Source organism: Marmota marmota, unplaced genomic scaffold (assembly GCF_001458135.2).
Source record: "Marmota marmota marmota unplaced genomic scaffold, marMar, whole genome shotgun sequence".
NCBI classification, from domain to species: domain Eukaryota; kingdom Metazoa; phylum Chordata; class Mammalia; order Rodentia; family Sciuridae; genus Marmota; species Marmota marmota.
Genome location: NW_026000057.1, coordinates 29,132,650 through 29,145,464, shown reverse-complemented (window position 1 = coordinate 29,145,464; position 12,815 = coordinate 29,132,650). Strand labels below are relative to the sequence as shown.

The following is a 12,815-nucleotide window of genomic DNA, read 5'->3' as shown; positions in this document are numbered from 1 at the left end:
AAAAAAAAAAAAAAAAAAAAAAAAAAAAAATCAACGAAACAATTACATTTGAAGATTTCAACACTCTTCTCTCAACAATTGATAGAATAATTAGTCAGAAACCCAGCAAGAATATAGGATACTCAACACCATAACCAGCCCACAGGATCTAATTGGAATTCAGAGTAGAACACTCTACCCAACAACAGTAGAATACACATTCTTTTCAAGTGTCCATGGTACAAATACCAAAGATTCCTTGAACAATTCCTTAGGGAGTAGCTTAGCATACGAAATCAGAACTTCTTTTTAAATAAGTTTCATTAACCCTAAAATGTTATTTTATGTAATTAACTTGTTTTTTGCTTTTATTTATTATATGATACTTTTCATTATAAAAAAATCTTTTGGGAGAATTTTCGGTGTAAAAGCAACCTATAATCTCCATAAACTAATTTCTAATGCTATTTACACACAAAGTCAGCATTTATACTTTATATTTGATGTCAACCATAGAAGAAATATTTACCAGATCCCATGAGAGCACAGATCAAGACCATTGAATTATATTTGATTTCAGGAGCACTTCTCTCATCTGCTAGCAGTCTGTGTAAAATCTGTACAAGCTTAGCACTTTCTAGATCTTTTTCAGCAGTTCCTAGAATAGCAAACAATTAAAATGTAAGTTCTATCCACTGTGTATGAACCAAGTACCCTTAGCTAACCACTGTTTCTTCTTCTAGAAACTACCATGTGAACCTTTCCAAAAGGGAAAATATTAAATTCAGACCTTGTGAAAATAGTAAACAATACTAGATTTCAGGAGTTTCGGCTTATGATTCATCATTAAAACATTCCTCTTAATAAAAGGCAATTTAGAAAATAAGACAGACATGCTTATACTAAAAGTTACATGGAAAAAACCATAGGCCCTAGAATAACTAAAACAACTTGATGTAGAAGAATTTCTCCTATATTATTATTATTTATGATATTAAGGCATATAGTGTAGCTACAGTATCAAAACAGGTGGAGTGATTGGTGAAGGGATAGACAGATACACAGATCAAAGGAACTGAATAGAGGACACTCTGGGTTCCCACACATATATTATCAACTGGTACTTGACAGTGGTACAAAATCAATTCAGTGGAGGAAAGTTTTCTCAATGGTGGGAGAGCAATTTGAGGTACAACAAAAAACAACTCTGAACTAAACCTCTTACCTTATACATATATTAACTCAACATGGAGCACAGGCTTACATGTGAAACGAAAACCATGAATCTTTTAGAATAAAGAACTTTCAAACTTCCATAGGTGAAAAATATTAGAAATGGGCAAAAGAAATAAAATACGGATTTCACCAAAGAATATATAAAGATGGCAAATAAGGATATGAAAAGATGTTCAGTATTGTTAACTATTAAGGAAACAGTAATTAAAACTAGAGATATCTCAATATAGCTGTCAGCATAGCTAAAATAAAAAAAATAGTGATGAGATCAAATGCTGGTGAAGATTCAGAGAGAATTAGATCACTTATGTAGTGCTATTGAGAATGTAAGGTGGGACAGCCACTTTAGAAAAGAGTTTCAAATTTTCTTTAAAAACTAAACATGAAGCTACCATATAACCCAGCAGTGTACTCAGAGACATTTATCTGGAAAAATGAAAACTTACGTTCATACAAAAATCTGTATGTAAACATATTTATAGCAGCTTTAAGTTTTAAAGCCACAAGCTGGAATCAGCCTAAATATCCTTAACAGAGAACTGGGTAAATAAGCTGGTACATACATACCATGGAATTCTATTCAGCAGTACAAAAGCATGAACATGAACATGTACCATTGATAACAGATGAGTCTTGGGAATTATGCTAAGCAAACAGACAAAAGAAGCCAAGCTCCCAGAATGATATACTTTATGATCTAATTTATGTAACATTTTGAAATGATAGGTATAGAAATGAAAGATAGTTTTCAAGGGGTTAGGGACAAGGTGGATGATAAGGAAATAGGTACTGTTATAAATGATTCACTCTATATTACTTGTGATATATGTGAATATAATTATCTTTATAGGTACTGTTATAAATGATTCACTCTATTACTATTTGCGATATATGTGAATATAATTATCTTTAAAAAAGAGATGAAGATTCTTAAAATTCTATTATTCCTATTATATAAAAATTTATAGTGATAATTCCTTAACATAAGATATTCTATAAGGACACAAGACTAGAGAAATATGCTTTCCAAAGCATGTTATACATCAAAAAGGTAGAATGACCTTATTTTTGTATTTTAGGCTTAAGAAGCCTAGGAAACACTAGGTTTCAATAAACATATGCATTTGTATTGTCATTTTATATAGTTCTATGTAAGGTGACCAGACTCAAAAACAAATTATCAGCTATCAGGAAGTTCATTGAAACTACCTTGTTTGGAAGATACAATATATGTAGGACATAAAACCAGCCTCACCTTAGGCTGGGAGATCACAATATTCTTTAATTGCTCCCTCCCTGAGCCATTTAAAATTAGACCAGCGAAGATGGTTTGATACTACGTCTTGATTCTCAAGGCCTCCGCACTTAGAGTGTGTGGACTTCTAGAGAGACTCTTATAATCTACCTAAACAGTGGGAGGCTAACCAAGGACCTCCAAAGCATCTCTAACCATCCGCCAAAGTCATTCTCAGTCTTTTTATCTTTCAAATTGAAGCATTTTTACATTCTACTTAGTATGAGTTTTATAATTATTTAAATTAAGATGACAAAAATTCACATCTTATTTATAAATCTAGTAAATCTTACACTAGAGGAAGATATGCCATATTTCTCTTTTGCTTTTGCCTTCTCAAGTTGATGGGTCTACTTGCCTCTGTGTGAGAATTATGGATGTACATTATCAGTAGGAATGAGAGATGCGTTAATAGTGTTTATAAATATGGCTTAGAACTGGATAGGACATGCCTACCAGTGTATAGTTCTTCATGAAAAGCAGCCTTAGGCCTTAATCACAGGCTGTATGACATTGATACACAGTCCATGAATGACTGTATCAGTCCATTGGTTCCTGAGCCAAAGGTTGCTTCCCATATGTTAGGTGTGCATGAGTTAGCTTGGGTGGAATACTGCCCACAGGGATGATGGAGAAACTAATGGAATAATTTGGACTGCTTTTTGGAAGTTTTGAACACAAAATATGCAGAAGAGTGACAGAAGATAAGAATTTAGAGAAGGCAATGCTACAAAGCAATGGAAACCATGGTGATAGAGAAGATGAGCAAGAGAGAACTCTAATAGAATCAGAAGAATGACAGATTCTTCACTTGCTGTGGTATTCTAAGCATTATTTCATTTTTATGTAAAGCCTACCAAAAATGTTTTCTATATTCTCTAAGTGGCTATAAACTGAGATATTACCTAAAAGTTAAACTTAAAGCATTTCCCTAAAAATGTTACCAAAAACACAACCAAAGGAAACAGCTATGGAAACAAACTATGTAATATGATTTCATTTACTCAGATACAAGGACACATACACACTGGCAAAATGCTTCCAATTAAGGTTTTATATGACTTTTTAAAAAATCTGTTTTAAGGTTTTATCTGACTTTTATTCCACTCCTGTACTTCCTTTTATCCAAGATAAAAATAGGAGAAAATAAGTTTGTCACTGAGGTACTTACCCAATTCTAAAGCTGCTATTAATGCCAAAGCAACAAGGGCTTCATTCTGCATTATTACATGTTCACTAGTTGCCATGGTAACTAGATGCTTGATGCCACCACTCTGTACAATGGCTTTAATTACATCCTAAAATAAATAAATAGAATTATAAACTTTAATTCTAAACATAAAAAACAATCATGTTACAATCAGTTAATTCAGATTCATTGTTGAGTGGTTTTGTGACAGAGTCCTGTATGAATCATTACATTTTAACCATAATTTTTTTTCTTCATGGAAGAAAAGGAAAAAGCTTTTAGCTTTAAATAAATTCATCAAAAGATGACAAATTGCTTGAGAGAAAAAGACCATTGCACTTCATATGATGGAATAGAGGCCTAGAAGCCATCAAAGTCAAAGAAATAAAAGCTCTAATGTCCCCAAATGTTGAACTACCTTAGGATCAACAAAAGAGAAATAAAACTTGGAATTAAAAAACAAAATAAAACTTCTCCTTTTTAAATTTTTATGATAGTGCCAGGTAGTGGCTCTCTTGGCTCTAGGTAAAGATTTTATATGAAAACACTTTTTTTTTAAAGTACCTTTTACCCCTTGACTCAATCTGATGGAATATGAGAACTGAATGACATGCCAAAGGACTGAACAGAACTTTAATCAAAATTCTTTCTGCCCTCATTTCTCATGGGGCCTAGAGCTCTGCCCTTCTACAAGGGAGAGGAAGCAGTGAGCTCTGGATTTAATAAATCCCAGTGACAACACTGAGTCTGAGCCAACAACCAAGCCTCTCCCATCCCAGAGACTTCATCTTATGATGCTGGGATGGATAAGTGTATCTCTCACACAATTTTGTAATAATTACAAAGTTATAACATGAAAACACATATAAGGATATCTGGCAAAAATAAGATGGAAAAAAAAATCACACTTATTTCTAGTAACCATAAAAAAGTCTTCATTCCAGTGAGGGTTTTGTTTTAGAATTCTTAGACTAAATATGATTTAGTGGGAAGTCTCAATTTTAGAATATTTCAAAAGTTGCTTTCTTTGCTAGTTTTCACTATTTTTAGTAATATGAAGTAAGCTTTGTATATTTTAAAAAAGTAAACTGTAAAAGTTAGCTTCAGTGTTATAAAACTAACTTTAATTACAGATATTTTTTCAAATTGCTGAAATAAGGTTTCCTTTATCCTTCCATCTTAAAATTAGTATTTTACAAAAATGTTTATGAATTTTATAAAATTTTATAAGTTTCACACAGAAGCTGACTGATTAAAGATCACAAAACATTCATAGATACATATGCAGTCACCTCAGGAAGGTCCTTGGACTGTTATTTCATCCTCTATCTTTTGAGTCACCCTGAAAAGTCTGCAGTGGTAGAAGAGCAGGGAATAAACAAGGGAAGTTTATGCGTCAGAAATGAATAGTCCTCCCTTAAGTCCAAATACAGCTGCTGCTTCATCTTTTCCACAAGGAAAAGCTATTTCCTTTTAAAATGCCTGCCTTTTCTCTAACTACTTTAACAAATGTTTATTGACTAGCTACTCCGTGGGGTTGCTTTGCCTGATAGAATGTGGGATAAAAGAAATAAGGCATTGTACTTGAGTTATATGACAGAAAAGACAGTAAAATTGATGGCTAATCTTTTGGAGCAATGATTTTATGCTGGACACTTAAGTGAGTAGCTTATGGATAATAGTTCCTTTCTATCCTGCAGAAAATTCCATGAATTACATATTATCTCCAGCTTACACATGAAGAAACTGAAGCTCAGATTAAGTTATAATGTTTGCCCAAGGTTAGACAGTGATTTCTGATACAGCCCAGGCTTGAATCCAGAGTTTGGTTGGCAGATTCTCGTTCTTAACCACTCATGGCCAAAAATGCATAAATATATGTAGTAAATTCATAGTGCCACACAGAGGTGGTCACTTAATGTGATTTGAAAAGGCTCTATGAAGGTATTTTAAAGTTAATTTCAAGATATTTTTCCAAAAGGGAAGATTAGCAAAACATCACAAGAGCAAGAAGGTTCATCTGGAGAATGACCAATATTTTAAATGACAAACCTCAAAAATGAATCCAGAAATTATCAAACTGTTTCATTTGTAATAAATAAATTATATACATAATGAAACAGTTCCCTAGGGAGTCCTTCTGAGTAAGCTCCAGATGTCTCTGAAAAAAGTCTCTAGAAATTCTGGAAGGGTTTTGTGGAGTTTGAAACAAAGTTTTATTTTATCGTTTGATTTCTCAAGATTTCTTATTGAAAACTAAGCCATATGGGCTACACTAACAATTTCACCTTCGTATTAGCATTTATAGTCTCTTTTCTTTATTATTTTTTTGCTAGGGGATACCAGGGATTGAACTCAGGGTACTTTGCCACTGAGCCACATCCCCAGCCCTGTCTTGTATTTTATTTAGATAGGGTATCACGGAGTTGCTTAGCACCTTGCTTTTGCTGAGGCTGGCTTTAAACTCAAGATTGTCCTACCTCAGCATCCCGAGCTGCTGAGATTACAGGCATGCGCCACTGCATCCGACTGCCTTTGATTATTGAAACAAACTTAAATTCAAGACTTTGGGGAAAACTGTATAAAAATTGATTCTAACAGAGTGTTGCTAGATAAGTTTAGATTTGAGATCATCATTTAATAAGATTGCAGGTTGGTGTAACCACTGAGTCACTTAACAAAAATTTTCTTTTTCTACATCATACTGTCAAAGTCTTCTCAGTATGGGATTTAAATAAGTGTTTTTTTTTTTTTTTGGATGAATGATCAAATGACTAAATACATTTATTTAAACAGGTTTATAGTTTAATAACTGATGAATGTTGGGCTCTCAAAGGGTTAAAAAAAAGTGCCTACTTCAATAGGCAGGAGATTTTATAGGATTGCGAGTTCAAAACCAGTCTCAGCAAGTGTAAAGGCCAACTGTATTTCTTTTCCTGTTTTAAAATATCTGCAGTTGGAAGGTCTAGCTAGTTGGTTAGGAGCTCTAGTATAAGACACTCTTTCAAGTGAAGGTGTGAACTTACCTATGGGCATAAGCACAAAAGTACATTGCATATGGCTCAGATGAGTTAGTACAGACTTTTGGAAGACTAAATTTTTAAGAATTCAGGGTTACTTGAAAGAAAGTATAATCTTCAAAGTTTAGAATTAAACACACAGGTCAGCACACACATGGCTGATGTCTTGTGAGACATGGTGTCCTGCTTTGCAGTGTGTTAGTACTTGGCAACTCAAAGGCCTCTCAGTCATGGAAATGCAAGTTGAACACAACAGCAGTGGCAGTTCACACGGGAAAAGTCCAATTTGTCAAAAATAAAAATCCACAAGTTCAACTGGAAAAGAAGAACCCCAAAACTGGAATATTAATGCTAAACATAGGAATCTAAAATCCTTAGAGAAATTCATAACTTCCCAAGGTTCCCTTTGGACCCATAATATCATGATATTTCCTATTTAGAATAAACTAGCAACATTCATCACCCTGAAGTTCAAGGGCAGTACTACAGGATTAGAGGTGGATTCCTTAAGATTTTGACTCCCAGGCAAGTTCTTGAAGGCATAGTGAAGTTGTTGGAATAGTTGTTTCCCCACATAGTCCCTTCACAAATACTAAACTGGATTCTGATAGGCTCATCCTTTAACAGAAGAGACATCTGAAGAGATGAAGAGAGATGGACTAGAAAGGGATATTCCTTTTATGCAATACCCACAGTACAGTGATTCTACCACAGTTTAAATGCCATTAGATACTACAAAGAGGTAGGGAAAAAGCAGATGTTGAAGTGGAACTCTAGACAGGTTACTCATCCAGTACTTTGTAGACCACCTTCAAAAAGAACTGCACCATTTTCCACTTGAGAATGAGGTGGTCAACAAAGGGGACTCCTATTCTTAGGAGGAAGGTATCAGTGTCCACAGTCATGGAAAGACTGAATTATTCCAATGCTCACCAACTGGTTTGGCAGTCCACAGTTGGTCTGATGAACTGGCTAGGCCCCCAAATAGATGAGACTACAAAGGACTTTGGAGAGGGGGAGAAGGAATATCCTTTTTGTCCAAATGGTACTGGTATGTACCAGTGATTGCAATGAAACACTTCTTGAATTGCACATCAAGTATTCTCAAGTTTTAGCTAATAGGTATTAAGTTGAAAACAACAAAAGAGGGGAGTCTCACTAGGTATGGTGGCCTACACCTAGAATTCCAGTTGTTTAGAAGGCTGAGTCAGGAGGATTGTGAGTTTAAAGCCAGCCTCAGCAATCTAGTAAGGCCCTAAGCAACTTAGTGAGACCCTGTCTCAAAATAAAATATAATAAAAGGGATAGGGATGTAGTTTAGTGGTTAAGGCATGCCCCTGGGTACAAGACCCAGTACAAACAAACAAAAAAGAGTCTTTTAATGGAAATCCACTGTTCTTTAAGGCCTTGGCCAATTAAATTCTGTCAGTAGGAAGACTAAATCCTTGTCACAAGTTAGTAGCAGTCACCCATCCAATAAAATAACTATTCCAAGCAGTACTGGTTTGTCCAATCTATGAAAATTCTGTCAGTAGGAAGACTAAATCCTCGTTACAAATCAGTAGCAGTGAGCCCCACCCAAGGAACTCATGTAATTAGACACATGCTCAATACCTCTGATGTGGAGGAGGACAGTAGAGACCAAGGAAGTCAGCCACATTATTATAGACACAGCCTTTGAGCAGAGACTGGTTTCTTCACAGAACTAGAAATTAATATGGAAGCACAGGAGACCCCAAAGCAATGTCGAGCAAAAAAGAACAGAGCTGGAAGTGCCACACTACCCTCATTAAAAATACACTTGACAAAGGTACCAAAAACATACACTAGAGAGAGGACAGTCTCTTCAATAAACAGTGTTGGGAAGACCAGATATCCACATGTAGAAGACTGACCTTGACCCCCATCTTTCCCTATACAAAAATCAAATTAAAATGGATTCAAACATAAATATAACAAACTATGAACTACTAGAAGAAAATATGGGGAAACACTTTTAAAACTCTGGGATAGACAATATTTTCCCTGTCAAGACCCTAAAAAGCATAAGAAACAAGCAAAAATAGACAAAAGAGACTATATCAAACTAAGATGCATCTGCACAACAAAGGGAAAAGAGTAGAGAATCTACAGAATGGAAAAAATTGTCAAAAAAGATTATTATTCAGAATATATAAGAAACTTAAACAAACAAAACCCCAAATAATCTAATTTAAAAATGGAAAAAAAGATATAAATAGATACATTTCAAAAGAAATTAAAAAAAGATTATTAAAGAGACAAAAATAATAAATGCTTGCAAGAATATAGAAAAAAGGGAACTCTAAATATATCACTTATAGAAATAAAAATTCATACAGTCATATATGAAGAACAGTATGGGGGTTTCTTAAAAAACAGATCTACCAAATGATCCAGACATCTCACTTCTGGATATATACATATACAAAGGAAATAATATCGGCATATCAAAGAGACCCCTATATACCCTTGTTTGTTGCTGCAGTACTGACAAAAGCAAGGTATGAAATAGACCTTAGATGATAAAGAATATGTGGTGGCTGGGTGTGGTAGCACATGCCTGTAATCCCAGCTACTCAGAAGACTGAAACCGGAGGATCCCTAGTTTGAGACCAGCCTGGGCAACTTAATAAGACACTATCTGAAAAAAGAAAAACGGGGCTGGGGCTGTAGCTCAGAGGCAGAGCGCTTGCCTAGCATTTGTGAGAGACTGGGTTCGATCCTCAGCACCACATAAAAATAAACAAATAAAGGCATTTTGTTCATTTATAACTATAAAAAAATTTTTTTAAATGATTAAAAAAAGAAAGAAAAAGGAGTGGGGATGGTGCTCAGTGATAATCAAGTGCCCCTGTGTTCAATTACTAGTATGAAAAAAATGTGTGTATATGTATGTATAATTACAATAGATTATTGTTCTATCATGAAAATAATGATATCCTGTTATTTGTAGCAAAATGGATGGAAGTGAAGATCATTATGTTAGTGAAATAAGTCAGACATAGAAAGACAAATACTGCAATGTCTTCTACCATGTGAGGATGACAAAAAGGTCAATCAGAATGTATACTAGTGATTACTAGAGACTGGGAAGAGTGAGGTGGGGGCACAGGAAGAACTTGGGGAGGTTGGAAAATAAGGTACCCAAACACAGAGATAGAAATACCAAGTCCTGGTGTTCTTATGGCACAGTGTGGAGAATTATAGCTTATAATAACCTATTATATATAAGTGAGGAGGTTGAAGGCTCCAAACACAAAGTAATGATAAGAAGATGAAAACACTAATTACCCTCGTTTGAACAGTACATATTGTACACATGTATTGAAATATTACACTGTACCCCATAAATATGTGATTATTAATAAAATATTTTAAATGTTTAAAAGAGAAGGAAATGTTTTGTTTATCCTGATTTGATCATTATGTACTCTACATGTATTGAATTATCATGCTATACTTCATAAAAATTTGAATAACTAAAATAACACAAAAGGTTCAAGATGCACATCACATTGCTGTTAAGTAGTGATGCAAGGATTCAAAGTAGTATTCTGACAAAGTCATAATGCTATGTAAAAATAAATCTGGCTAGGTGCCTGGCTTGTGAGGTGGAAGCTTCTTGCAGATGGAAGCTGCCATAGGACAACACAATTCCATTATGTCAGCTTGTAACCTGACATCCAGACTGACTATGGGCCTTTGTATGAGGCACTTTACCCTTCCATTTCCTTATCTGTGTAATAATTTGGATGAGAACGTTATAATACCTCCCAGGTCTGAACTGTGACTTTAAATCCATTCCCACTAATGGAATGGTTAAATGGATGGTTAAATTATTGTATTATGTTGGTTGGTCAATGACCCAAAGGGGGCTGGGGAAAGTGAGAGGTCAGATGAGGGAAAGGGAAATCTGTGATAAATGAAATTCAGAGAAGTACCTTAAAATTATCAAATTTCAACTTAGTATTATAAGCATTTGAATCATTTAGGCTCCTAAATATGGCTGTTTAAGAGTTGAGATAAATTTTTTGTCCACCCATGTTCTGGTTGTATTAATACTATTGTTTAATACTGAACTGATGGTTCATTATGAATTAATAGTGGCTTTGTTGGCCTTTCTACTTCACGTAACAGGAATTTATCTAAGAGTTTATTTATTTATTTTTTCTTTTGTATTCTGGTACTTTTTGTCATGAGGCTGAGTGAGGTTGCTTAGTTCAGCAGTTTGTGGACAGGCTGGGCAACACAATGAGACGCATTAAACATTAAAAATACTTTCTATGTAGGGCTGGGGTGGCTCAGTGGTAGAGCACTTGCCTGGCATGTGAGAGGCACTGGGTTTGATCCTCAGCACCACTTAAAAGTAGATAAATAAAGGCATTGTGTTCATTTGGGAAAAAAAAAAAAATCTTCTCTGTACCTGAAGTGACCCTGACTTCAGTGGGTCATCCAAGTGCAGATCCAGATGTAGGTGAGGAGTCACAGGCCTCAGGTCACTAAGATCCTCACAGTGGATGCAACCAGGGCATTCTAAGTCAACTTTGGCTGTTACCAACATGAATGGGCTTATAAACACAAAATGCCATAAGGATGACAATCACCAGCTGAGTGCTGAAAATGTTCCTATTAACACCAGGTTCTGCCTGCATAGTACTGCATATTGGGCTCTGCTCCCATGTCTCCACCAGCATGGAGCCTCCACCTGCCCCACCAGGAGGTTACCCAGGTCCAGTTATAGTCAAAGGCACACTGTGCAGCTCTTTCTCAGGTCACTACTGGAAAGAGGCAACCAAAACATCGGTCTCAGTGTTCTAAATTCAGATACAGGAAACATGTCTCTGTTGCTTAATCTACTTAACAGAATGGTAGTTTGCCTTACTCTAAACTATTAGTAAGAATTCTCATGGAATGAAGCAGAAGATAAATGGTAAACTCTCCAAGTACAGGAAAGTGGGTTGGGAATAAGCAAGTGAGGGAGTGTTATCTGGACCTCTTCTTTTTGTGACTTTTGATGAATAGCACAACCTAGCTGGTACCAAACCCCAAACTTGGAAGTACCTTTAAACCCACCTTTTCCAAACTGAAGACCTAAAAAACGGAAAGATCTCCCATGCTCTTGGATAGGCAGAATTAATATTGTCAAAATGGCCATACTACCAAAGCACTATGCAGATTTAATGAAATTCCCATTAAAATTCCAATGACGTTGTTCATAGAAATAGAAAAGGCAGTCATGAAATTCACTTGGAAAAATAAGAGACCCAGAATAAACAAAACAATCCTTAGCAAGAAAAGTAATGTAGGAGGTATCACAATACCAGACCTTAAATTATACTACACAGCAACAAAAACAACATGGTATTAATACCAAGACAGACATGAAGACCAATGATACAGAATAGAAGACACAGAGACAAACCCCAAATAAATACAGTTATCTCATACTAGGCAAAGACACCATAAACAAACATTGGAGAAAAGATAGCCTCTTCAACAAATGGTTCTGGGAAACCTGGAAATCCTACGTTGCTGAATGAAATTAAACCCTTATCTCTCACCCTATGCAAAACTCAACTCAAAGTTGATCAAGGACCTGGGCATTAGACCAGAGACCCTGTGCCTACTAGAAGAAAAAAACAGTCCCAACTCTCTACCACGTCAGCTCAGGAATAGACTTCCTCAATAATACTTCCAAAGTGCAAGAAAAAAAATCAAGGATCAATAAGTAGGACAGCATCAAACTAAAAAGCTTCTTCACAGCAATGTATGAGAGAGCCTACAGAATGGGAGAAAATCTTTGCCACCTGCACCTCTGATAGAGTGTTAATATCCAGGATATACAAAGAACTCAAAAAACAACCCAATCAACAAATGGGCAAAGGAACTGAACAGGCAAAGAAGAAGAAATATGATTGGTCAACAAATATGTAAAAACAAATGTTCAACATCTCTAGCAATTATAGAAATGTAAATTAAAACTACACTAAGATTTCATCTCACTCCAGTCAGAATGGCAATTATCAAGAATACAACTAACACTAAATGTTGGTGAGGATGTGGGGAAAAGATACAT

General features: G+C 35.3%; 1 protein-coding gene and 1 pseudogene across 2 annotated transcripts in view; one reads left to right on the top strand and one right to left on the bottom strand.

The window, feature by feature from the left end:
- Positions 1–12,815, bottom strand: part of Rap1gds1 (Rap1 GTPase-GDP dissociation stimulator 1) — a 112,530-nt gene that overhangs the window by 6,304 nt on the left and 93,411 nt on the right. For both annotated transcript variants that reach the window (XM_015484576.2, XM_015484575.2), the window contains 2 exons: positions 3,681–3,807; positions 509–637 (listed from right to left, as the gene is read on the bottom strand). In XM_015484576.2, coding sequence (XP_015340062.1) covers positions 509–637; positions 3,681–3,807 — 256 coding nt within the window. The remainder of the gene's footprint in view (positions 1–508; positions 638–3,680; positions 3,808–12,815) is intronic.
- LOC125619831 lies at positions 4,753–8,078 on the top strand (annotated as a pseudogene).